The sequence below is a fragment of the Ursus maritimus genome, unplaced genomic scaffold (assembly GCF_017311325.1).
Source record: "Ursus maritimus isolate PB19 unplaced genomic scaffold, ASM1731132v1 scaffold_20, whole genome shotgun sequence".
Taxonomy (NCBI): domain Eukaryota; kingdom Metazoa; phylum Chordata; class Mammalia; order Carnivora; family Ursidae; genus Ursus; species Ursus maritimus.
In genome coordinates, this window is record NW_024424453.1 from 57,122,956 (window position 1) to 57,150,580 (window position 27,625).

Genomic DNA, 27,625 nt, shown 5'->3' on the forward strand with positions numbered 1-27,625 from the left:
TCCCTCAGGGACGCCTGCTGTTAACGCTTCTGTGTGCTCTGTCGTTCTAGGTGGCAGAGGAGCTGGGGCGTCGCCCATCGCTGTAGCCAGCTTCAGAGTTTAGGCCGCTTAGCACAGCAGAACTTGGAAACACTTAAAAATGCGAAAGGTAAACAATTTCCATTTTCTTTTAAAATATCACTCAAGGGCTATACACATCTGTAGACTGTGGAGGAAAACTAAGTGTTAAAAGACCTTACAGATATCACTTTATCACAGCTGAATTTTTAAATCTGTTCCTTTGAATAAAATGACGACATGAAATTAGCCTTTAAGGGGCGCCTGGGTGACTCAGTCCGTTAAGCGAGGGACTTGATTTCAGCTCAGCTCATGATCTCATGGTCCTGAGATGGAGCCCGGCGGCAAGCTGCCCGCTCAGCAGGGAGTCTGCTTGAGATTTTCTTCCTCCCCCTCTGTCCCTCCCTCCCTCACATGCTCAGCCTTGTGCCTTCTTTCTCTCCCACTCTCTAAAATATATCTTTTTATTAAAACCTTTTTTTTAATTAGCCTTGGGCACCTGTGTGGCTCAGTTGGCTAAGCGACCGCCTCTGGCTCAGGTCATGATCCCAGGGTCCTGGGATCGAGTCCCACATCAGGCTCCCCCTGCTCTGCGGGGAGCCTGCTTCTCCCTCTTCCTCTGCCTGCCACTCTCCCTGGTTGTGCTCTCTCTGTCAAATAAATAAATCTTTAAAAATAACATAACATAACATAACATAACATAAAATAAAATGAAAAATTAGCCTTTAAGCTTCTACTGAATTTAATCCTGAATTTGTATACTAAATTTAAGTAATTATTTGCACAATGCTAAAAACATGAAGCATCTCTGGACAGTGACCAAAGGGTTTGTGTTTTATCATCAGGATGTAGAGTAATATTTACGGACCGGTCCGGGGTGAGTGCAGTGGGCCATGTGATGCTGGGGACAATGGACGTCCATCATCACTGGACAAAAGTAAGGAGAAGTTTCAAAGCAAAAAAATCTCTGATTTGTCATAGACCTACTTTTGTTTCAAACTATGCTATTATGTCAGTGAACTAAAAAAACTCAAATCATAGTTTCAGCTATTTTCAAAATAGATGTTTATTATCATGTAGTTAAAACACTTAGAGGCCTGATTTTTAAGTCAGTTTTTATTTGGAAATTTTATAGTCTTTTTTTTAAATATTTTTTATTGTATTATGTCAGTCACCATACAGTACATCCCTGGTTTCTGATGTAAGGCTCCATGATTCCTTACTTGCGTGTAACACCCAAGGAGGGCACGTATTGCATGGTGCACTGGGTGTTATATGGAAATTTTATAGTCTTTTCTGAAGCATAGCCTAAAAAGGCCTGCAATCTGTTGTTTTGGTTTTAACAGATTTACTGTTATAATTGACGTATAATAAACTGCATATAGTGTGTATAATTCGATGAGATTTAGCATGTGTAAATACCCATGAAGCCATTAACACAATCCAGACGGGATGTATAATCACCCACAAAAGCATGCTTATGTCCCTTTGTGAACTCTCTCCTCCATCCACCTGCATTCCACCCAAGCAACCAGTGGCCTGCTCTCTGTCACTATAAATCAGTTTATATTACTGTTTCACATAAGTGGAATCACAAAGCATATACTTCTTTGGGGGGGGGGTTCTGTTTTCTTTCATTTGACATAATTATTTTCAGATTCATCCATGCTGTTGCATGTATACAGAATTTATTCCTTTTTATTTCCATGTAGTATTCCATCATATAAATATACTAGTTTGTTTACCCATTTACCTATTGGTGGGTATTGAGTTATGTCGGTTTTGGTGATGGGAAATAAAGCTGTTAGAAACATTATGTCCACAGGCACATGTATTTCCTTTTCTCCTAAAAGTGTAATAGTTGGATCATATGTTAGGGTATTTTACCTTTTGAAAAACTGCTAATGCGATGGTGGTCTTTTTAATTTTAGCCATTCTAATAGGTGTGTGTGCTATCTCGTGGATTTAATTTGCATTTCCATAATGACAGATGATGGAGAGGATCTTTTTATGGGCTTATTTGCTGTCCACGTACTTTCTTTTGTGAAGTGTCTATTGAAATCAGATATTCCATAGAAGACATTTGCAAACCATATCTGACAAAGTCTGTGTACCCCGTGTATAAAGAACTCTCAGGGGCACCTGGGTGGCTCAGTCGTTAAGCATCTGCCTTCGGCTCAGGTCATGATCCTGGGGTCCTGGGATCGAACCCACATCAGGCTGCTCCACTGGGAGCCTGCTTCTTCCTCTCCCACTCCCCCTGCTTGTGTTCCCTCTCTCGCTGCTTCTCTCTCTGTCAAATAAATAAATAAAATCTTAAAAAAAAAATAAAAAAAAAAGGAGCTCTCAAAACTCAATAGTCAAAACAATCCAAAAAGAAAAAAGACATGAACAGCTACATCACAGAAGACCTACAGATGACAAATATTTTTGAATGGCTAAAATGAAAAGTAGTGACATCACCAAATTCTGGCAAGAGTGCACAAACACCGGGTCACTCATCCATCACTGGGGTCTATGTAGAATGGTACAGGGACTCTGGAAAAGATCACACAAAAACCTGTGTACGAATGTGCACAATAGCCAACAACTAGAACAACTCTAGTGTCCTTCAGGGTGTGAATGGGTAAACTGTGGCACACCCGTACTGCAGAACATGACCCAACAGGACGAGGGATAACTACACACACCAGCAATAGCCTGGGTGGATCTCAAGGGCGTTGTGGTGAGTTAAAAAGTCAGTATCAAAAGATTACATACTGTGTGATTCCACTTATGTAACATTCTTAAAATAACAAAATGGTGGAAAGAACAGATTAGTGGTTGCCAGGGGTGGGGGAGTTGGGAGTTCTCTCCCCGCGGTCTGTGGGGGATCACTGGGCGCACAGGATCCCTGTGGTGGAACTGTCCTGTGTCATGTGGTCATGGGATGTGAATCTACACACGGGATAAAACTGCATACAGTTAAATACATATACACATACACACAACTGAATGTAAGTAGAACTGATGAAGTCTGAATCAGGTCAGTGGGTAGTATCAATGTCAGTTTCCCAGTTGTGATGTTATACTGTAGTTTTGCAAGATGTTACCATTGGGGAAAGGGTGAAAGATATATGAATCTACAATTATCTGAAAATAATAAGTTTTTTAAAGGTGGTTACCATTTATACATAGACAAATCATTAAGAGAAAAATGGAGAAAGTGGGTAGGGGAATGATTTTCAGATTGTTAGAAGCCTATTACAAGTAGCTTGTAGAATTTGTATACTGCTATTGCTTTTATTAGAGCAGAGGTTTTGATGCCTTCCCATTCCTCTGTACGTGTACGTCCCCAGCTCTCTACGTACAGTCTGAGTCCTCAGCACAGCACACCAGGGCCTTCCCAGTACAGCCGTACCGACTCCAGGGCTTGGAGTGTGCTGCCCCTTTTCAGGCTTCCATCTCTCTTCCCCTGACACACCTCCATGTGTATCTAACTCTTGCAAAATCCTGTCTGTCTTTTCAGACTGGTCACATTAGACTTCCTTAGAAACCTTTACTGGAGCGTCTTCTCTATATCCACTCATGTGGACGTGGCACTTACACAAAGAATCCTGATTCTTGTTTTGTTTACTTGCACCCCGACTGAAAAGCAGGGCCCAACTCTTCTAATCTGTACACTACAGGGGCCCAATTTTGTGCTTAATTACATGGTAGGTGCTCAGTGATGTTTATTGCATGGAATTGAGTTTTGTCAAATTAAAGTAAATTCTGAAGAAGTAGACTTGGTGCTGAAATCCATGTAATTGCTTTCTCAAACCCTTCTTTATTAGACCATGTAATCATTCCAAACTAATTTGAGATTTTAATGTTAGTACTTAGGATTTATTTTCATTTGGAACCTATTTTTTTCTACAATCTCTTTAGTCCTATCTAAAAATCCCTAAGATTTATAGTGGTTTGTTTTGAATATTAATATTTCCAGCATTACATTGTCTTTCTCTTTCACTTGCTAGAACTTTCCTTCTAGGAAAACAATTCTCTTGTTAAAATTTCTCAATCCCATTTATTGGAATCCTAAAATTGAGCTAGTACAGTAACATCAACCTAAATATTTCTTTCATTTTTTTTTAAATACTGTAGCTTTTTGAAAGATTACCAAGTTATTTTGACCTTCAGAGGAGGCTGATGCTTTTAGAAGACCAAATAAGCTACCTTCTCGGAGGCATACAAGTGGTTTATATCGAGGAATTGCAACCAGTATTGACGCTTGAAGAATATTACTCTCTTCTTGATGTGTTCCATAATAGACTGTTGAAAAACAGAGTACCCTTTCACCCTCGAAGTCTGCGTGGTTTGCAGATGATCCTTAACAGGTAAATATCTAAGATGAGAATGACTTTTATTCTTTCACTTGATGTGTTGTGTGTGTAAGTGGATTAAATTGTTTTGTGTTTTTCTTAGGAACTAAAGAAAAGAATATCACTTGTTACCAACACTCTTTTACACATTAGAAAAGCCAACTCGAAGGGATTGAAGGATTGACTGTCTAGAACACTGTTGAAATACACTGCCACTTACAGGGCAAAGTCAAACCTATGGAAAACTTTCTAGGATTAAACTAATGTTGAATCAATCACCCACATTTTTTGTGCACATACTGTTTTCACAGCCTGTGCTTGGTGCTAAATGCACGCCTCAGCTCACACCTCCCCGTGAGGTGGGCTACAGCCTCCATCTTACAGATGAAGGTGGCCACGGGGTGAGGAAGTATGTGGTTCTCCTGGAAGTGTGTCTCTTTGGGGAACAGCAAAACTTAAAGCATAATTTTGCTATACTTTTTAAAGTGGATTTTCTTGATGAATTCCTTCATCACTCATCAGACTACTGAAATATTTTCTTTGGGGGTGGAGTGCGGAATGAGGGATGAGTGATTTTTCCTTTCACATGTGTTTTGGTACAGTGACAGATATGCCCCAAGCTTGCACGAACTCGGGCACTTTAACATCCCAAGCCTCTGTGACCCAGCAAACCTCCACTGGTTTATCCTCACCAAAGCCCAGCAGGCGAGAGACAACATGAAAAGAAAAGAAGAGTAAGTGCCATGAGCCCTTTGTAATGTCCTACCAGTCAGTCTGTCTGTCAAAATCCAGGTATTCAGAATTCATAAAGATGGGACATAAAAACTGCATGAAACTTAAGAAATGGACTGGTTTGTACATATTCCATGGCCCCCGGTCTGCCAGGAATTGCATGTGGTATTTCTGATTGTAACAGCCTCAGTGACATTACCGCCATGTGCCTCCATTTGAGAAGCAAGACTTGTTAGTATAAAAGTCAGTTCAGGAGCAGAACAAAAGATAAGAATATCAGAAAGAAATTCTCTAGATGGAAAAAGGTAGCAACAAGGAAAAATTCAGTTACTGCTTGAATAACAGGAGTCTTGATGGTTTAAAACTTTGAGAACTACTGATTTTAAGTAAATGAGAAGAAGTTTTAAAGTAAAAAATTGTTGCAGTTCGTAAGCAGTCCTGTCTCTATGTTGTTTGTATCTTTGAAGTACTCATACCCAAGAGTTTCCTGATTCGTGGGTACTGGATACTGCTCAATAATGTTTTATGTGTCTCCTATGAAGAAAGGAGGATATTACATTCAAGAGGTTTTTCTAAGGATGTTGGCAAAGGAGGTTTGGATACTGGGAATGTATTCACTCGTTTATTCATTTAGTGGTCTTTTGACATGACTGTTGTGTGCCCGAGGCTGTGACAGGTGCCACTGAGAGAACGATGGGGCCAGGTCCCTGCCTTCCTGGACTGCGTTTCTAGTGGGAGGTGCGGGTTCTGCACAGGTCAGTGGTGGCTGGGCCAGAGAGGGGCTGAGTGAGAAGCACCAAGGCTAGTGCTCCCGGAGGGCCACAGGGGCGCTGAAGGGAACACAGTGGCCCAGAGGACGTGGCTGCACTGAGGAGGACAGAGACCAGAACCAGGAAGGTAGAGGGTCTGAGGTAACCGTTCAGCAGTGTGCCGGAGAGCTGTCAGTTCTGCATTTCTCCTGTCTTGCCCCCCATTCACTCCTCCATCCCCACCGGTTGCTTCTCTGAAAGAAAGGGTAGCAATGGAGGAGCCATAAAAGACACGAGATAACAGGATCGTTTTGTGTATAAAATAAGTGAAGGAGCTACATCTCTTTGTTTTGCTTGTGGACTTGGTGACCGCTCTGTTGGCCAGATCTGATGGCACGAATGTCCCATTTCTTGACTGGCTGGTAAGCCTTCGTGTTTGTGATGTGATTTCTCTCTGTTGTAAGTCAGCTCTAACCCTGGGGAGCAGCTCTGGCCCATGTGTCACTGTGAGGGCCGATGATTTTGTTGGCTACCCTGTAGTTGCTGCTTCTGTTTTTTTCAATGGCCATTTTGTAGCTTTGGTGTATTTCTGCTAGATTTTGAGGAAGTAAAATAAAAAGAAATGAGATTCACATAGGTTAGTTTTTGAAAGTTCCATGCTACCAGTCAGGTCAATACAGTGACTCATCAGAGCAGCCAGAGTGAGTCACCCTGTGAGAAGTCCCGTCAGGGCCTGTCACTCCCGCTGAGCTGGCCTACAGGCTAGGGTCCCCTTGACTTTCCCCTCACTCATTTTGCTCCAGCTGGATGGCCCTTTTATCTTCCTCCAGCACCCTGGAGCGGCTCTTCCTGGTGTCGTCCTGGTTTGCCCTTCACCTCTCTCAGGTCTCAGCGCATGTCTGCCCTCTCAGTGATGTCTTCTGTGATCACAGCCGCAACCAGTGCCCTTGCCTGTGGCTCCCCTCCACTGCCACTGGTCTGCCTTGCTCCCTTGCACTCAACACCACTGGTCTCTGACAAGCTGTTTTCCTCACTTATTTATTGCCTAAGCCCCCCAGACAGAATGTAAGCATCATGAGGACAGAGACTTTTGTCTCTTCTGTTCCCTCCCATCCCAGGATCAGTGCAGGGCACACAGGCAGCCTTCAGAAAGCATCCATTGGCTGAATTCATTAACGTGCATGTTTCCTGAGCCCCTTTCTGGCTCTGGCTCTGGCTCTGGCGCCCTTGTCCCTGTTTCATTCCCCATGGAGAGGAAGCCACTTTGTTGCTGGTCCCAATATACCTTCCCTCTAACTCATTGCCTTCATCCCTCTGCAGACCTCTGACTCTGGGCCCAGAGTTTTTCCTCCCCTTTGCCTTCTCCTTCCCTTCACTCTGTTCTCCCCACACTATTAAGGTTGCCTTCATTGTAATCATTAGGGGGTGGTTAAGACTACTGGCTTTCCGCAGATGAAGTGTGTTCTTAGACTGTGGTTTTCACTTTTTAGCTGCATATCTCTATAAAGTGGATTCTCAAGTGGAAGCCCAATTTATAAAAGAGATAAAAGCTTTCAGGTGAGGGGAAGGGAACTAGAAGCCACTCATACCCATGGGGTTCCTCTGAGTACCTCTGCAGGACCCTTGGCTTGGTGGATGGTTTAAAACCAGTATTCTAAGCTAATATCTGGGTCCCAAGTAGACTCGCCAAAGACTGCATGACTTCTTAGCATGTCGAAGAGGTTACTGCCTATGTTTGATGGACTCCTGTCTCACATCGAGGTCTTTCATCCATTTAGAGTTTATCTTTGTGTCTGGTGTGAGAGAGTGGTCAAGTTTCATTCTTTTGCTTGTAGCTGTCCAATTTTCCCAGCACCATTTGTTGAAGAGACTGTCTTTTTTCCATTGGATGTTTTTTCCTGCTTTGTCAAAGATTAGGTGCCCAAAAAGCCGAGGGTCCATTTCTGGATTCTCTGTTCTGTTCCATTGGTCTATGTGTCTGTTTTTGTGCCAGTACCATGCTGTCTTTGTGATCACAGCTTTGTAGTACAGCTCGAAATCCAGCATTGTGATGCCCCCAGATTTGTTTTTCCTTTTCAACAGTTCCTTGGAGATTTGGGGTCTTTTCTGATTCCATACAAATTTTAGGATTGTTTGTTCCAGCTCTTTGAAAAATGCCTTTGGTATTTTGGTGGGGATGGCGTCGAAAGAAATAGATTGCTCTGGGTAGCATAGACATTTTAACAATGTTTATTCTTCCAATCCCTGAGCATGGAATGTTTTTCCTTCTTTTTGGGTCTTTTTTTCTTTCATAAGTGTTCTGTAGTTTCTAGAGTATAGATCCTTTACCTCTTTGGTTAGGTTTATTCCAAGGTAGCTTATGCTTTTTGGTGCTATTGTAAATGGAATTGATTCCCCAATTTCTCTTTTTACACTTACATTGTTAGTGTAGAGAAAAGCAGCTGATTTCTGTGCATTGATTTTGTATCCCGCCACATTACTGAATTGCTGTATGAGTTCTGGTAATTTGGGGGTGGAGTCTTTTGGGTTTTCCACATAAAATATCATGTCATCTGCGAAGAGAGATTCTTCTTTGCCAGTTTGAATGCCTTTTATTTCTTCTTGTCTGATTGCTGAAGCTAGGACTTCTAATAACTCTGTTGAACAATAATGGCGAGAGTGGGCATCCCTGTCGTGTTCCTGATCTTAAGGAATATCATTGAGAATGATATTCACTGTGGGCTTTTCATAGATAGTGTTTATGAATTTGAGGAATGTTCCCTCTGTCCCTACACTCTGAAGAGTTTCAATCAGGAAAGGGTGTTGTACTTTGTGAGATGGTTTTTCTGCATCAATTGAGAGGATCACATGGTTTTTGTCTCTTCTCTTATTAATGTGTTATATCACACTGATTGATTTGCGAATGTTGAACCACCCTTGCATCCCAGGGATGAATCCCACTTGGTCAGGATGGATAATCCTTTTAATGTACTGTTGAGTCCTATTAGCTAGGATCTTGTTGAGAATTTTGGCGTCCATATTCATCAGGGATAATGGTCAGTAATTCTCCTTTTTGATGGGGTCTTTGGTTTTGGGATCAAGGTAACGCTGGCCTCATAGAAGTAGTTTGGAAGTTTTCTTTCTGTTTCTGTTTTTTGAAACAGCTTCAGAAGAATAGGTATTATTTCTTCTTTAAATGTTTGATAGAATTCCCCTGAGAATCCATCAGGCCCTGGACTCATTTTTTGGGAGGTTTTTGATCACTGCTTCAATTTTGTTACTGGTTATTGGTCTATTCAGGTTGTCAGTTTCTTCCTGTTTCAGTCTTGGTAGTTTATAGGGTTCCAGGATGGATTCATTTCTTCCAGGTTGCTTAATTTATTTGCACATAGTTGTTGATAGTAATTTCTAAGAATTGTTTCTATTTCCTTGGTGTTAGTCGTGATCTCTCCTTTTTCATTCATGATTTTATTAATTTGGGTCCTTTCTCCTTTCTTTTGGATAAGTCTGGCCGTGGCTTATCAATCTTATTAATTCTTTCAAACAACAAGGTTCTAGTTTCATTGATCTGCTGTACTGTATTTCTGGTTTCTAATCCATTGATTTGTGTTCTAATCTTTATTACTTCTCTTCTGCTTGGCTTAGGCTTTATTTGTTGTTCTTTCTCCAGTTCTTTAAGGTGTAAAGTTAGCTTTTGTATTCGGGATTTTTCTGAGTTTTCGAGAGAGGCTTGGATGGCTATGTATTTCCCCCTTACAACCTCCTTTGCAGTATCCCATAGGTTTTGGACCAATGTGTTTTCTTTCTCATTGGTTTCCATGAATTGTTTAAGTTCTTCTTTAATTTCCTTGTTGACCCAAACATTCTTAAGCAGGATGGTCCTTAGCTTCCAAGTGTTTGAATTCCTTGCAAATTTGTTCTTGTGATTGAGTTCCAGTTTCAAAGAATTGTGGTCTGAGAATATGCAGGGAATAATCTCAGTATTTTGGTATTGGCCGATACCGGATTTGTGACCCAGTATGTGGTCTGTTCTGGAGAAAGTTCCATATGCACTTGAGAAGAATGAGTATTCTGTTGTTTTAGGGTGGAGTGTTCTGTACATATATCTATGAAGTCCATCTGGTCCAGTGTGTCATTGAAAGCTCTTGTTTCTTTGTTGATCTTCTGCATAGCTGATCTGTCTATTGCTGAGAGTGGAATGTTGAGGTCTCCTACTATTAAAGTATTATTATCAATGTATTTCTTTGTTTTGGTTAAGAGTTGGCTTATGTAGTTGGCTGCTCCCCTGTTGGGGGCATAGATATTTACAATTGTTAGATCCTCTTGTTGGATAGACCCTTTAAGAATGATATAGAGTCCTTCTGCATCTCTTACTACAGTCTTTTTTTTTTATCAATAATTTTTTATTATGTTATGTTAGTCACCATACAGTACATCCTTAGTTTTTGATGTAGTGTTCCATGATTCATTATTTGCGTATAACACCCAGTGCTCCATGCAATACATGCCCTCTTTAATACCCATCGCCGGCCTATCCCAATCCCCCACCCTCTCCCCTATGAAGCCCTCAGTTTGTTGCCCAGAAGCCACAGTCTCTCGTGGTTCATTCCCCCTTCTGTTTACCCCCGCCTTCATTCTTCCCTTCCTTCTCCTACCCATTTCCCTACTATTTCTTATATTCCATAAATGAGTGAAACTATATAATTGTCTTTCTCTGCTTGACTTATTTCACTTAGCATATTATCCTCCACTCCCGTCCATGTTGCTGCAAATGTTGGGTAGTCGTTCTTTCTGATGTCTGAGTAATATTCCATTGTATATATGAACCACATCTTCTTAATCCAGTCATCTGTTGAAGGGCATCGCGGCTCTTTCCACAATTTAGCTATTGTGGACAAAACCTGCTATGAACATTGGGGTGCATATGGCCCTTCTCATCACTACATTTGTATCTTGGGGTAAATACCCAGTAGTCCAATTGCTGGATCACAGGGTAGCTCTATTTTTAACTTTTTAAGGGACCTCCACACTGTTTTCCAAAGTGGCTGTACCAACTTGCATTCCCACAGTGTAAGAGGGATCCCCTTTCTCCACATCCTCTCCAGCAATTGAGGTTTCTTGCCTTGTCAATTATTGCCACTCTAATTCACGTAAGGTGGTATCTCAGTGTGGTTTTGATTTGAATTTCCCTAATGGCTAATGATTTTGAACATTTTTTCATGTATATGTTCGCCATTTGTATGTCTTCATTGGAAAAGTGTCTATTCATATCTTCTGCCCATTTTATGATTTGTTTACTTGTTTCTCATGTATTGAGTTTGAGAAGTTCTTTGTAGATCTTGGATACCAGTCCTTTATCTGTAGTGTCATTTGCAAATGTCTTCTCCCATTCCGTGGGCTGCCTCTTAGTTTTTTTGACTGTTTCCTTGGCTGTGCAGAAGCTTTTTATCTTGATGAAGTCCCAAAAGTTCATTTTTTCTTTTGTTTCCCTTGCCTTTGGAGACGTGACTTGAAAGAAGTTGCTGTGGCCGATGTCAAAGAGGTTACAGCCTATGTTCTCCTCTGTGATTTTGATGGATTCCTATCTCACATCAAGGTCTTTCATCCATTTGGAGTTTATCTTTGTGTCTGGTGTGAGAGAGTGGTCAAGTTTCATTCTTTTGCATGTAGCTGTCCAATTTTCCCAGCACCATTTATTGAAGAGAGTTTCTTTTTTCCACTGGATGTATTTTCCTGCTTTGTCAAAGATTAGTTGCCCATAGAGCCGAGGGTCCATTTCTGGGTTCTCTGTTCTGTTCCATTGGTCTATGTGTCTGTTTTTGTGCCAGTACCATGCTGTCTTTGTGATCACAGCTTTGTAGTATAGCTTGAAATCAGGCAACGTGATGCCCCCAGCTTTTTTGTTCCTTTTCAACATTTCCTTGGCAATTCGGGGCCTTTTCTGGTTCCATACAAATGTAAGGGCTGTTTGTTCCAATTCTTTGAAAAAAGTCATTGGTATTTTGATCAGGATAGCATTGAAAGTGTAGATTGCTCTGGGTAGCATACACATTTTAACTATGTTTATTCTTCTGATCCATGAGCATGGAATGTTTTTCCATCTTTTTGTGTCTTCATCAATGTCTTTCAAGAGTGATCTGTAGTTTCTAGAGTATAGAAGTATAGAGTATAGTTTACATCTCTGGTTAAGTTAATTCCAAGATATCATATGATTTTTGGTGCTATTGTAAATGGAATTGATTCCCTAGTTTCTCTTTCTTCAGTCTCATTGTTCGTGTATAGAAATGCAACTGATTTCTGAGCACTGATTTTGTATCCCGACATATTACTGAATTGCTCTATAAGTTCTAGTAATTTGGGGGTGGAGTCTTTTGGGTTTTCCATATAGAGTATCATGTCATCTGCGAAGAGTGACAGTTTGACTTCTTCTTTGCTGATATGAATACCTTTGATCCCTTTTTGTTGTCTGATTGCTGTTGCAAGGACTTCTAGTACTATGTTGAATAATAGTGGCAAGAGTGGGCATCCATGTCGTGTTCCTGATCTTAACAGAAAGGCCTTTCAGCTTTTCTCCATTGAGAATGATATTTGCTGTAGGCTTTTCATAGATGTTTTTTATGAAATTGAGGAATGTACCCTCTATCCCTACACTCTGAAGGGTTTTAATCAGGAAAGGATGCTGTATTTTGTCAAATGCCTTTTCTGCATCAATTGAGAGGATCATATGGTTCTTGACACTTTTTCGTTGATATAATGTATCATGCTGATCGATTTGTGAATATTGAACCATGCTTGCATCCCAGGGATGAATCCCACTTGGTCATGATGGATTATCCTTTTAATGTACTGTTGGATCCTATTAGCTAGGATCTTGTTGAGAATTTTGGCATCCATATTCATCAGGGATATCGGTCTGTAACTCTCCTTTTTGATGTGGTCTTTGCCTGGTTTGGGGATCAAGGTAATACTGGCCTCAAAGAATGAGTTTGGTAGTTTTCCTTGTTTCTATTTTTTGAAACAGCTTCAGGAGAATAGCTATTATTTCCTCTTTGAATGTTTGATAGAATTCCCCGGGGAATCCGTCAGGCCCTGGACTCTTTTTTGGGGGGAGGTTTTTGATCACTGCTTCAATCTCTTCATAATTAATCGGTCTGTTTAAATAATCAATTTCTTCCTGTTTCAGTCTTGGTAGTTTATAGGTTTCCAGGAAGGCATCTATTTCTTCCAGGTTGTTTAATTTATTGGCATAAACTTGTTGATAAAAGTTTCTAATGATCCTTCCTATTTCATTGGTGTTGGTTGTGATCTCTCCCCTTTCATTCATAATTTTATTAATTTGGGTCCTTTCTCTATTCTTTTGAATAAGTCGTGCCAGTGGCTTATCGATCTTATTTATTCTTTCAAAGAACCAGCTTCTAGTTCTGTTGATCTGCTCTACTGTGCTCCTGGTTTCTAATTCATTGGTCTCTGCTCTAATCTTGATCAACTGCCTTCTCATGTGTGGGTTAGGCCTGTTCTTTTGCTCCAACTCCAGTTCTTGAGGTGAGAACATAAAGACTGATTTTAGATTTTTCTGTTCTTTTGAGTGAGGCTTGGTGGCTAAGTATTTTCCCCTTAGCACTGCCTTTGCAGCATCCCATAGGTTTTGCACTGATGTGTTTTCCTTCTCGTTGGTCTCCAAAAATTGTTTCAACTGATTTTTAATTTCTTGGTTTACCCAATCATTCTTGAGCAGGATGGTTCTTAGTTTCCAAGTGTTTTAATTTCTTCCAAATTTTTCCTCATGTTTGAGTTCCAGTTTCAAAGCATTGTGGTCTGAGAATATGCAGGGAATAATCTCAGTCTTTTGGTATTGGTTGAGACCTGTTTTGTGACCCAGTATATGGTCTATTCTGGAGAAAGTTCCATGTGCATTCGAAAAGAAGGAGTATTCTGTTGTTCTGGGGTGTAGTGTTCTGTATATATTTATGAGGTCCATCTGGTCCAGTATGTCATTCAAAGCTCTTGTTTCTTTGTTGATTTTCTGCTTAGGTGATCTATTTCTGATAATGGAGTGTTGAGGTCCCCTACTATTAATGTATTTTTATCTATATGTCTCTTTATTCTGGTTAAGAGTTGGCTTGTCTTTCTACCTGCTCCCCTGTTGGGGGCATAGATATTTATAATTGTCATATCCACTTGTTGGATACATCCTTTAAGAATAATATAGTGTCCTTCTGTATCTCTACAGTCTTTAGTTTAAAATCTAATCTGTCTGATATGAGAATTGCTACCCCAGCTTTCTTTTGAGGTCCATTGGCATTAAAAATGGTTTTCCATCCCTTCACTTTCAGTCTGGATGTATCTTTAGGTTCAGAATGAATCTCTTGTAGACAGCAAATAGAGGGGTCATGTCTTTTTATCCAATCTGCAACCCTGTGGCATTATGGGAGCATTTAGGCCATTCACATTGAGAGTGATTATTGAGAGATATGATTTTAATGATATCATGCTGCCTGTGAAGTCTTTGTTTCTATAGATTGTAAATTTCTGTTCTGTATCACTCTTGGAGTCTTTTTACTTTTATAGAACCCCCCTTAATATTTCTTGTAGGGCTGGCTTGGTGGTCACATATTCTTTCAGTTTCTATCAGTCTTGGAAGGTCCTTATCTCTCCATCAATTCTGAATGACAGCCTTGCTGGATACAGTATCCTTGGCTGCATATTCTTCTCATTTAGTACCCTGAATATGTTTTGCCAGCCCTTTCTGGCTTACTGGGTCTTTGTGGACAGGTCTGACATTATTCTGATGTTCCTCCCTCTGTTCCTAAGAAATCCCTTCCCCCTAGCCACTGTCAAGATTGCTTCCTTGGATCTAAGATTTACAAATTGTACTATTATATGTCTGGGTGTCGGTCTATTCTCATTGATCTTGAGAAGGGTCCTCTCTGCCTCTTTGACACGAATGCTTGTTTCCTTCCCCAGATTAGAGAAGTTCTCAGCTATGATTTCTCAAAGAAATCTTCTAGACCTCTCTCTCCACCCCGTCAGGGATCCCAGTAATTCTGACATTGGAACGTTACATGGTGTCATTAATCTCTCTCAGTCTCATCTCTTGGGCTTTAATCTGTTTTTCCCAGGCCTCCTCGGTTTCCTTCTTTTCTGTCATCTTCTAGGTCACTAATTCATTCTCCTGCCTCGTGTACCCTGGCAGTCAGAGTATCCAGTTTAGACTGCATTCAGTCATAGCATTTTTAAGTTAGGCCTGATTAGATCTCATTTCTGCCCTTAAAGATTCTATATTGTTGCTAATATTTTTCTCAAGCCTAGATATCACCTTCATAATTATTACTCTGAAGTCTATTTCCGACATCTTGATTATACCCGTACCCATTAGGTCTGTGGCAGCAGCCACAGTCTCTGATTGTTTTCCTTTTGGGGGGTTCCTCCTCTTAGTCATTCTGTCGGGGGTGGTTGAAGGAATGTACAGAGTCCACAGTATTAACCACGAACCCAGCAAGATGCACCTGTTTTATAGGGACCCTAGGGTTGTCGTCCTCTTGTTCTTCCAGCCTGTCTTCTGGGGGAGGTGCCTGCTCTGCTATTAGTCAGGCAACCCTGCTTGGGCAGAGTCACCCTGTCCCCCGTGAGGGTGGCGGGTGTCAGTAAAAACCGGTTTTGGGGGGCTCTTGTTCTCTGGTGGCTTTCCCAGGTGGCTTCCACATCTCTTCCGTGAGAGCAGAAGTGACCACAACCAAACCTGTCTCAGAACAGAGAGATCACAGTCTGCTCTTCACTGAGCTCTCCAGGACTACACAGTCTCCGTTTCCGTCTGCGCTAAAAACCACAACCTCTCCCTGGTTGAGCACCCCACAGCAACACTCCCAAGGGTCGAGCCCAGGTGGGACATCACTGCCCTCTGTACCTCTAAAACCGCTAGCCACATCTGGTTGGCATGTGCACCCACCACCCCTGGATCCTGTCTGGGGGGCTGCTCTAAAGTCCTTTCCCTGCTGCTACTGCTCTGAGTCTGTGCCTGGTCCCCAGTGTGGTACGCTTTTGCGCTCTGGTGTTATATCTCCTTCCCGGGGCCAGCTTATGGCGGTTCCCTCCCCCTTCTGTTTGTCTTCTGATATCTCTCCACAGAATCACAGTTCCATGCTTCATATACCTCAAGGCCGGAAATATTCTGTTTGTAGAGATCCAGTTATATATTCTTACACCTCAGGCTGATTTCACGGGTGTTCAGACTGGTTTGGTAGATATCCAGCTAAATTCAGGGGACCGGTTGAAATAGGGTCCCCTCCACCATCCTTTCCATCTCTCCCAGGCTCCCCATTTCTGTTTTCTTTTTTTTTTTAAAGATTTTATTTATTCATTTGACAGAGATAGAGCCAGCGAGAGAGGGAACACAAGCAGGGGGAGTGGGAGAGGAAGAGCAGGCTCCCAGCGGAGGAGCCTGATGTGGGGCTGGATCCCAGAACGCCGGGATCACGCCCTGAGCCAAAGGCAGACACTTAACGACTGAGCCACCCAGGCACCCCCAGGCTCCCCATTTCTAAGCCAGATTTTTTTTTTTTTTTTTAGCCAGTAAGAAAAGCCCTTTACAAAAAAAAGTTTGTCAGTCCCTGCTATTGATGGTACCTATGGTTCTTCCTGTCTAATCCTGGGAAGAATAAGTACAGGTCCAACTGGAACATTCTGAGAACCCTGTCAACCCTAACTGCTGCCCAACTTCTTGAATCTCTAAGCATCATTGTCTAGAAGGAGTAATCTTACAGAAAAAAAAACTGGCAGCACCTGAGAAAGCGTTCTGGGTGTTGTTGAAGGGAGTGAGTCAGTAATTACAGACCCCTGCTCCTGACTGCCAGCTGACTACAATGACCATTTCTGTTTTCAAATATTTTTCCAGCTTATGGATATTTCATGGTACTTTTTTGCTTTATGTGGATATTTAGAGTGGGTAAATAGAGGTTATTTGGGTATTTTTAACCAATGCAATACTTAAATTAAACTTCTTTGGGAACCCTTGACTGTGGCAGTTTTGCTTTACTCACCTTACTGCATGGGCTTCCCAAAAGATGTATGTGCTGGTCTGCACACCCCTCAAGGTGGAGGCCTCTTTCACACATCCCAAGATTTGGAGGATTGAATCTGTTTACCAAGATATACCCATAAACATTGGCCACCTGTGGGAGAATGTATTTAAGATACTGAGTTCTGCCTTGAGTTGTCTGCTTTGTAGGCCTTCACTCAAGTCCTTAATGGAACAAGAGACATGGTAGCCCACAGGCCAAGGGGAGGGAACAGAAAGGGAGCTGATGGGCATAGAAGAGAGCAGAGGGGAGATGCCTCCTCCCCAGGTGCCTGGTCTTGTGTGAGCCTGCTGGGTGTTTGGGAGTCTCTAGAAGTCATTACTGCCCAAGGGTCAGACTGTATGTGGTTCCTAAAACTAGGGCTTTTACACTCAGCTTTCTGCTTTCTTTGGTCACTGACAGCTGCTCAGTGAGGCAAGATAAGAACTTTTGAAATTATGTCTTAATTATTTTTACCCATTGCTGCTAAAAGATTTAACAAATATTTTCAGAGATACATGCACAAGAACTATTGACATGTCTTCTAAGTATGTCATTTACCCTTTGTGGATACCATTTTCAGTGTCGAGAGTAGAAAGTTAGGCTCCAGTGTTTGTAGCAGCAATGTCCACAATAGCCAAAATATGGAAAGAGCCCAGATGTCCATCAACAGATGAATGGATAAAGTAGAATATTACTCAGCCATAGGTAAGAATGAAATCTTGCCATTTCAATGACATGGATGGAACGAGAGGGTATTATGCTAAGGGAAGTAAGTGAGTCAGAAAGAGACACATACCATATGATCTCACTCATACGTGGAATTTAAGAAACAAAACAGATGAACATGGGGAAAGGAAGGAAAAATAAGATAAAGACAGAAAGGGAGACAAACTGTAAGAGACTCTTAACTATAGGGAACAAACTGAGGGTTGCTGGAGGGGAAGTAGGTGGGGGGATGGGGTAACTGGGTGGTGGGCATTAAGGAGGGCACGTGATGGAATGAGCGCTGGGTGTTACACGCAACTGATGAACCACTGAGCTCCACCTCTGAAACTAACACTACACTATATGTGAACTAACTTGAATTTAAATAAAATCTTGAAAGAAAGAGCCCCAATATATAAAATTATATCTACATTTTATGTTCTTTTATTTGGTGATAGCTTGTGGCAATATTATGTTTATTTTCAATATAACAGGTTAAAGGTTATTGAAAATGAATTGATACAGGCATCAACGAAGAAATTTTCTCTGGAAAAGTTTTATAAGGAGCCCAGCGTTTCTAGCATACAAATGGTGGATTGTTGTAAGAGGCTTCTAGAACAGTCACTGCCTTACCTACAAGGGATGCATCTCTGCATTTCACATTTTTATTCTGTTATGCAAGATGGAGACCTTTGTATTCCTTGGAATTGGAAGGATGGAGAAGCCATTAAGTAACACAGAAATCTGTATTATTTTTGAAGAGATAAGAAACTGTTAAACTTATTTAAATCCACAATTTGATATAACAGTATTATTTACATATTACAAGAACAAAGTTTGTAGAACTTTTTAAAAAATTAATTTCTGCTACAACACTTGTTTTAAAAGGTTTTATCTCCCAGTTTTATGGTGTTTCTTATCTGGCAAGATTGGGTAAAAAGATGTTAGTGAAAGAACATATTTTTAGCAGTATGTAAATGAGGGATTCTACAGAGTTAAGGATATCTATATTTATATGAGTGAGTGTGGGTAGGTGTAAGCAGGTCTCATTCAGCAACTCACTCAACATGCGACTTTATAGTCACATCGCGCGTGTCAGCACAAACGTGTATTTTGCAGCCAGTAGGGGAGACCGATGGGTAGCAAAAATTAGATAACCAGATTTTTCCTGAGAGAAAGAGAAGGGGAAAAAAGCAATTGGATGTATGTATAGTATTGACATTGTCATAAGCAGTCTGATACCAGTTTGTTAAAACATCTTTGTGACAGAAAATTTAGGTTTAAATCCATAAGTTTTCCTACCCATTAAAATATTATAACTGTTGGTAGCATGGCACTAACAGACAGTAAATATCTTTGAATCAGTGAGGTGACTCATTTGTTTTTGTGGAGAAACTATCTAGAAAAACCCTTGCTTGTTTCCCCAAGAGTTCTAGCAAGTAGGGAGTGTAAAATGGTTCAGGCCATTCAGGATTTCTGTCACCCCCGCAACCCCGGTCTTCCTGTTCCTACCAGTGTTTTGCACATGGGGTGAGGCCCCTTTGAGCTGCCCCTTGTGCATGGTTGTGTGGACTCCCTGAGGCCACAGCACAGCTCAGCCCCCAGGGACACGGGGGAGACACAGGGCCTTCTCTCCACAGGTGTTTCCTTTCAGATAATATATTTCACCAGATCCAAAACCTCTTTGGCTCATTTCTCAAGGAGGATAAGGCGAATCCTAATTCGGGACACCATTTTTGTAGCCCCTACTGCTGAAGAAATGGGAAAGGAATTTTTTTCCTACAGTGCATCAGAAAGAAAAGGAGCTGTTAACAGCCATTCTTGAAGTACATTTCAAATTTATCTAAAACACTGTTATTTAAACTGTTTAAATTCAAATTCAAATATATGTTCAAAAGAAATAGTGACTTGTAATTTTTCTCTTCAAACCTTCAGTAACAACTATATTGAGGTTTTTTGGTTTTTTTATTTCTTTTTTATAATGTAAAAATGTTGCCTATAAAGATTTTCCAGAGCCAAATGATGGGGGTGAAAAATTCCTTCCTTAAAGAGTACATAAGAAAACTTACTGAAATAAGGTTTGGATTATGCCATTTCTAAAATCAACTAATAATAGAATCCATAGTATTGTTTTGAATTGGACTTTGTCTCAGAACTGATTGTTGTTAATAATATAATAAATAATACTTAATCAGATTGTTTTTCTTGTTATTCACTTATTAATAGTTCTACAACTATTGTGACGTAATAGGAAGTTACAAAAAATTGATGGCCTATTTGACCTCCTCTCCCAATCTAACATAAAAGGGAAAACTCTGTGCCACCACTGAAAACTGGCACAGGATCAGACCCACCCAACTATAAAGCCGTGGGTCAGAAATGGTCTCCAAAGGGACCTGAGTCCCAGACCCAGGCCAGACCTCTCCCAAGGAAGAAGAAGGCCCTGAGCCCAGGCTGTCCAGTCAGGGAGGCATAGGTCCAAAGCCACATCTGTCTGCAGGACAGGTCCCCCCAGGCCCTATGTCCTCCTTTATTTCTTAAAGACCTCCAGGTCTAGGCAGCCCACCTGAGCTAATGAGAGGATGGTGGACATTGAGAAATGGATAGGTGAAGCAAGGGGGTCGGGGCTGTGTCAGGAGGCGGGGCAACCCTGCTCCCCCTGAGGCCTGGCAGCAGCCTGGGCTCTGGGACCCCACAGGTGCCTATGGGCATCGTTCTTAGAGCAACATTTGCACACTTCTGCCCCAAAGTTCATCACAGCAGCTAATGTGGAGGAAACCGTGTGGCCCACAATGGAGAAGGCCAACAGATTTCACCCTCAGAATCTTTTGGAGGCTGTTCATTTTTCATCACCTCTGTCAATACCATGGGCACTGGCCCAGACCTGGTACCAGCACGCATGAGCCAGAGACTTCCAAGGCAGCAGGACAGGCCGTGTGGTGGGCGGAGGGGCAAATGATCTGTATGGACAGCAGCCTGTGCCTCACTTCCACCCCCACCCAAAATGCAGGATTTTTCAAGAGTAAAATCTTTACTGAGGGATTTCCTAAGATCTTTTTCTTGTTAGTGATTGAGCAAACACTTAGGAGGCACCGGCTCTATGCAGGCCTTGTCCTAGGCACTGGGAACACAGCAGAGACAGAGCAGACAAGAGCCTGTGTTTGGTATGTTTCTTGGGGCTGACACAAATTACAAACCGGGGGGCTTAACACAAACGCATTCCCTCACAGTCTTGAAACCAGAAGTCCAAAGTCAAGGTGTCAGTGGGACCATGCTCCCTCCAGAGGCCCAAGGGGACATTCTTTTCTTTGCTTCTTCCAGGCTCTGCTGGCTGCCAGTGTTCCTGGCTTGTGGCCACATCACTCCAATCTCTGCCTCTGTGGTCACATCGCTGCCTCTTATTCTCTGTGTCCTCTGTCTGTCTCAGAACTCACCCTGTTTGAAGAATGCATGTGGATAGGCATAGGGCCTAGTGGATAATTTAGGATGAGCCCCTCCTCTCAAGACCCATTACTTAATCACGCTCGTTGCTATAGAATGTCACATTCACAGGTCCCAGTGGTTAGGACGTGAACATATCCTTTAGGGACATGATTCAATCCACTGTACTAGTGATTTGGGGTCACCATTGCAAACCCCATTTGTTGTGGGCTGCCCTTGAATGACTTGCAGAGGGAAGAACCCACCATCTGTGGGCAACATGCCAGTTCCACCTGAGACCCTGGTAAGGTACACACTCTCTCTTCCTACCTGAGCATTATTTCATATCCACTAACCTTCCCAAAGTTAGAGTTTCCTGGGATTCCAGCCTCTACTTAGCCTACCAGCCTCTACTCGGCCTGGTCCATCTTCTGCACGGCAGCCACGCCCGCTCCATCAATGTCTCCAGCGCCTCGTTGGTCAGCTCCCCCCGCAGCTCCCGACTGCCTTGGGGCGCCACGATTGAGTATATACTCTGACCAGCCCGGGCACGGCCCTGGCCTGGACCATGGAGATCTCGGTCAGGAGCCTGTAGCACACCACCACATTGCACTGGGGGATGTCCGGTCTCTCTTTGGCCACACTTGAGGCCACCAGGAGGTGCAGGGTGCCAACCCGGAACTTCCGGATCACTTCTTGCTGGTCTCTCTGGGTCATGTGGGTGTTCTGGCTGCTGGTCCCTGCCCCAATCAGCAGGTCAGCCCTGACGTCCACGGTCTGCAGGCCCGGCTGCTGCCGGAGCCAAAGCAGGAGGGAGGGAGTGCTCTGGCGGGTTCGGGTGAAGATGATGCCCCGGGGGCTGTCGTTGCTCCCAAACTGCTCCCTCAGGATCTGTTCTAACATCTCCAGTTTGGGGTTCTCCAGGCTGCATGTTGCCAGGTGGGCCAGCTCATTTTTGTAATCATCGAACAGGACCAGCAGCCAGCGCTCGGCCTGCAGGACCTGGGTCTTCGTGGTGCGCTCCCTGTCATAGAAATCCGGCAAGTCCAGGGCGTCCACAGCACGGACCGTGTCGTGGACGAGCAGCCCGTCCTTATAGCGCCGCAGGTGGAGGGCACACGTCCGGCGCTGCTGGAGGCCGGCCTCGGCTGCATGCAGCCTGGCTCAGCTCTACCACTTGCTGCTCATAATTCTGCGTCTCATAGTCCTGGCTCAACTCGGGCATCTCCAGGAAGTCGTGGATTCGGTCCATGAGCTTCTTCACTGTGTCCCCAAACGGGTCCTGGATGGGGAGAGGCCGTGAAGGGATTCCCACGCACGTGGGGGTGGGGGGCAATGAGCCCCCGGTGGGGGCGCTGATTTCCACTTGAAGCCGGACTCCTGCTGCCACGTCCGTGTTTGAGAAGGAGCTCCAGACAGAAGCGCGCTGGGATGTGAAGGAGTCCCGGCTGGAGGCTGGGGTCGGGGTCCTGCACCTGGCTCCTGCTCTGCTTCCACTTCCTACGTGCCCTTGACCTCCGGCCTTAGCACAGCAATGTCTAAGACCTTGTACAGCCCTGTCACAGCAGACGCCAGGGTGTGCACCGCAGGAGAGCCTCTGCACGAAGGGCCCTACATGTATGCTTTGCAAAGTACTCCACAGGGTTTCTACAGGTGCCCGCAGAGGCATCGGAGTCAAACCAACCAGCAGGCTGTAGCCTATTCACTGGTTGGTTGAATTGGTTCCAGCCTCTCGCTTTTCTAATTCGCCTGCAGTGAGCTTTTCTGTGCACATGCTTCTCTTCTCTCCCTGGGCTGCTGGGTTCCAGGTTAGAGCTGTGTTCTCGGCCCTCTGTGCCAGTTACCCACTTGCCGGGGCTCAGTGTCAACCCACCCTTCCTACGTGCTCTGCAATACCAGACAGAGTCCCGTAAGCTTCTCCCCTCCAGAGTGAGCACCACGGTAAACTTTTTCAGTAGAGCACACTGGATGGGCATTGCAGGAGGCCGGAGCCCGTCCTGCTGGTTCTGGAGGCTACATGGTCAGAAGTATGAGTATGATGGCGTCCGGCAGAGAACTGCTCCAGCCATAGGCCCAGAACACATGGCCCCTGCTGGGCCTGGTGGCCCTCTCCACACTGTGAGTGCCTGGCCTCCTGCCACCTGGTGTACCCAGGGCCTCACCCATCCCTGGTGCCTGGTAACATAGATACAGACAATGAAGTTGAGCAGGCCTGGCAGACAAGCTTGCTCACCCTTATACTGTGCGGGAGTGTGGGGGGAGGAAACTGAGGCCAAGAGAGGTAGGGTTCTGACTGGGTCACTGGACACATTGGCTACAGAATCAAGGCTGGACCACAGGCCTCTGCTCCTCACACCCAAGAAGGGGGATTTCCTGGGATCCTCAGGCTGAGACAGTGTTTCCAAGCCCCTACTTACCGCCTCCAGCCCAGCATGACTGAACCAGTCACTCCATTCCTGGAGGGTCGAGTGGCTGCCCATTGTCCCACCAAAGCATCATCTGAAGCCTAACCACCAGGGAAGGCAGAGCTAGAAGGGTTGTCTGCCCAAAGGCTCTCTCAGGCTCAGGTTGCCTCAAAGAGCGCTCCCGGCAAGGCTCTAGCCCCTGCTCAGGACCCAGGACAGCCCTGAGTGCTGCCCCCTGGGCTGGGCACAGAGGCCTGCGGGTCCCACTCATCCTGGCTTGTTCCTGCCTCAACCAGAGAGGTATCCTTCTGGCTCTGGCTGGGAACCAAACATACTGCTCTGCTACCGACATCGGAACCAAATTCTCGAACTCCAAAAACTTAAGAGCAAAATACCAAGGTGGCTTGGGAGGTAAAAGAAGGTCTAGAAAACATTATGTGTCAAAATCTAAGTTAAATTTATATGGGGTTTGAAAGCATTTGGTGTGTTCTTCTAAGAACTCTGCTCAGAGTTCTGTGTGCTTCCAGGGGAGGCAGAAGCATCATCGACGTAAGCATGAAGGTATACAGCTGGCAGGCCACTCAGGAAGGTGTGGCCACACAAATACTTTCAAGTTCAAAAGGAAAATCGGTTATTCCCAGTAAGGACATTTTTCAGCTTGCAGGTGAAGGCCCAGGGGGCAGAAGGGCTGGGAGGAAAGGAAGGCACTGGGGACAGAGGGACTTGTCCAAGGGGACCACATGTTGGTGGAGCATGTCCTGGTGGTGAGATGGTGACGGGAATTGTTGAAAACGGCAGAGTGCTCCTCGGTCCAGCCTTAGCCAGGCCATGGGTTGCTGTAGATGGGAGGAAGTACCTTGAGCCAGAGTCTTTCAGTGAAGCCTTAGGAGGAGGTGGAAGGGCCACCTTCTGTGCAGGTGTGCTGGACGGGCCCTGAGCACTGAGAGGAGCCCCCTGCATGCTCCCATGCTGAGATCTGGGCCTCTCTTGGGGCTTCTCCAGAGGAGCTGGAGAAGCTTCAGGTGCATCTGCCTTCAGTGGGGGGTAGGTGATTTCTCCAGTTATCTCGTTTACCCAGAAAAATGTATCTAGAGGTTTCTTCCCCTGTCCAAACAGACTCTTAGACATAGCTACAAGGGAGAAAATTGAGACAACATATATGCATCTTCAGTTGTCCACAGCAGGGGCAGAAGGCTCCCTCTACACAACCAGGGTCAAAGGGAGCCACCGACCTCTGGGCTAGGACTAGACAGCCTGTGTCAGGATTCTGTCAGGGAGACAGATGCCTTCCCAAATGCTTCAAAAATCCTCCCAGGACCAGAAGCAGGCCCTACTGGAGGCTCTAGATGAATTTTAGCATCTTTTTAAAAAAATGTCTTTTCAAATTTTTAAGACTTAACCAAGTATACTGAGAAGTATACTTTAAATCCTGACCTAGTTCAGAAGTGTGTGTGTGTGTGTGTGTGCACGCGCGTGTGCACAAGTGCATATGTATGTGTGTATGGATGGATACTAACAATTTCATAGAACTTAGATGGTTATGTGCAACAGTCTTGATATTTTCCATGCAATTCACTTCTATATTCCTTACAAAAATGCTAGTTGCTACTCCTTAAACTCATATTTTAAGAAAGCAACAATGATTGATGAACTATAGTTTGATAAACACTGTCTTAGGTTAAGAGGAGAATGGAGAATGCTGGGTCTTCTACAAAAGAGGACAAAAAAAAAATCACCCTTGAAATTTTACAAAAATGTGACCATGTGTGGTCAGCAAAATGGTCCCCCAAAGATGGCCATGCCCTGGTCCTTGGAACTTGTGATTGTTTCATTACATGGCAAACGGAAATTTGCAGATGGAATTAAAATTACAAATCTTAAACTAGGGATTATCCTGTATTATCCAGGAGCCCCAATCTAATCACTTGATCATTAAAGAGCAGAGAGCTTTACCTGATTGAGGTCAAGAGATGTGGCAGGTGGAGAAGTAAGAGAGATTCTAAGTGTGAGAGACTTGCCACCATTGGTGGCCTGATGATGGCAGGCCAAGTAGAAACCATGAGAAGGAAATAAATTCTGTCAACAAAATGAATGAGGCTGGAAATGGACTTTCCTCCAGAGCCTCCAGATAAGGGCCAGGGTAGACAGAACCTTGATGTGGATCTTGTGAGACAGTACCAAGCCACACTTACCAGACTCAAGACCGACTGCTGTGGGAGATAATAAATGGCTCTTGTTCCAAGTTACTAACTTTGTGGTCATTTGTTACAGCAGCAACAGGAACTCATACACCATGTGAACACTTTTCTAGGACCGGTGGGAGAGATGGACTGCAAAGCTAAGGTATCCTGCACTCACAGTAAGCCCACCTTTGGCATGGGCCTTAATTAGCCAGTCTGGGGCCTCTTCCTACTTTCTTTCTGTCAAGCTTGGTAATTGCTGCTGCTTCTTTAGAATGGACAATGACTGTCACCCCTACGAAATGTCAAGGTACACTACCTAGCATATCAACCAGGTCAACCATCTTTCAAGGTCCTGACACCTGCATCCTGTGAAACTGTGATTTGCCAACAGGCAGAAAGAATTTCCCCACCCTCCCCTGGTGTCCACAAGGCCGTGGACAAGTCAGCACATCCCACATTGACTCCCACAAGAGTGGATTGAATAGCTAGGGCCTGACAAGGAGCTGCGGGACTAGAAAGGTGTGAAGGATTTGAAGCTCACCTATGGAAATGTGCTGAGGTGGAAGTGTCTGTGGAGGGAGCTTCAGAAAGGAGAAGGGCATTAGAAGGCTGGGGGCTCCTAGCAACCTGGTCTTTGTTGTGTGAAGTGTTTCCCACCCTATCCCAGCCTAGATTCCGCCTGGTGACCCCAGGCCTCACCAATGTGGCCACACACATACACTTCACCCTCCTGCACTCTGCTTTGTCATAATGTTCCATATACCCTACCTAGAGGGCTCTCTGACAGCTCCCCTTCCCCTATCTACTGTTCCTGACTTCTGCCAGGCCTATCACATGGCTCCATAGCACCATCCATTTTTTCTAGAACATAAACTTATAGACAAGGGAGATGTCCTCCTCTGACAGTTCATTTTCAGCACAGTGGACACCAGGTGTTCTTGGGTTAGGAAATTCTCATAGATCCACTCCCTCTTCAGCTGAGTTTGGCTCACCCTAGACCTCGTATCCTCTCCATGGCCTCATCTCCTTAAGAATTAGACCTATTCTCTGTGTTGCCATCTGCTGAGATTCTGCTTCAGCCCAGACTCACCTTTAATTCTCACCAAGCAGCCCCTGACTTGGGGCTGCCATGAGCGGGGTCCCCTCCAACCTGGAGCCAACCCAACCTGGGGCTACACAGACCTGGGGCCACCCCCGACCTAAGGAGATACCGACCTAGGGCCACCCTTGACATGGGGCCATGCCACTCAGTAGGTTGAACTGGGTGTCTCAGGGTGCTGGCCCATCATGCTGACAGGAGATGGAGTAGCTGTCCTTTTAGATTGGCCCAGGGCATCCAATAGGCTTTTCTCTTCTCCCCCTCTACTTGGGGCTGCTCAGCAAAGCAGGGCAGTCCATAAGCACTGCTTAATCTGATATCCCTTGCCTTTGAAGATGTAGGTAAAAACAGATTAGGAGACAAACCATAAGAGAGTCTTAACTATAGGAAATAAACTGAGGGTTGCTGGAGGGGAGGTGGGCAGGAGGATGGGGAACTGGATAGTGAGCATTAAAGAGGGCACTTGATGGGATGAGCACTGGATGTTATATGCAACTGATGAATCACTAAATTCTACCTCTGAAACTAATAATACACTAAATGCTAATTAAATTGAATTCAATTTTAAAAAGATAAATGTTGAAAAAAAACAACAAAAAGAAAAACAAAATTCTGACTATCCATTGATCTGCTCTAATTCCTATGAGAAGGATTCCAAAAACAATTTAAACTCAAAAATTGCCTCTCTAAAGTATTTTTTAGCTAAAACTAATGTAAAATATGAGAATCTTCTCCCTCATCAACCCCTTTACACAGTACCAGGATTAGCTTCAGATATGGACATATCCATTGCTCTTTCCACAGTTTGTTAAAGACTTTCAGTCAGAAATCATAGATATGTTAGGTAAATAAAAATGTTGTCTGCCAAATCACTTGGTTGTATAAACATGTAGTCA

General features: G+C 43.9%; 2 protein-coding genes across 3 annotated transcripts in view; one reads left to right on the forward strand and one right to left on the reverse strand.

Moving 5' to 3' along the window:
• The window catches only part of TCAIM (T cell activation inhibitor, mitochondrial), a 70,463-nt gene extending 50,640 nt beyond the window's left edge, over positions 1–19,823 (forward strand). For both annotated transcript variants that reach the window (XM_040637036.1, XM_040637037.1), the window contains 5 exons: positions 51–148; positions 903–994; positions 4,183–4,415; positions 5,003–5,134; positions 18,117–19,823. In XM_040637036.1, the coding sequence (XP_040492970.1) occupies positions 51–148; positions 903–994; positions 4,183–4,415; positions 5,003–5,134; positions 18,117–18,357 (796 nt within the window). In that variant the 3' untranslated portion in view covers positions 18,358–19,823. The remainder of the gene's footprint in view (positions 1–50; positions 149–902; positions 995–4,182; positions 4,416–5,002; positions 5,135–18,116) is intronic.
• A 4,201-nt stretch (positions 19,824–24,024) lies between these two features.
• CUNH3orf86 (chromosome unknown C3orf86 homolog) lies at positions 24,025–24,684 on the reverse strand. The gene has a single exon (XM_040636594.1). The coding sequence runs from the start codon at positions 24,573–24,575 to the stop codon at positions 24,063–24,065; it is 513 nt and encodes a 170-aa protein (XP_040492528.1). The 5' UTR covers positions 24,576–24,684; the 3' UTR covers positions 24,025–24,062.
• Between the last annotated feature and the right edge of the window lie 2,941 nt (positions 24,685–27,625).

Bases quoted from the DNA above. Each gene is read 5' to 3' on its own strand.
- CUNH3orf86 (XM_040636594.1), bottom strand. From the start codon at position 24,575: ATGTCTAAGAGTCTGTTTGGACAGGGGAAGAAACCTCTAGATACATTT.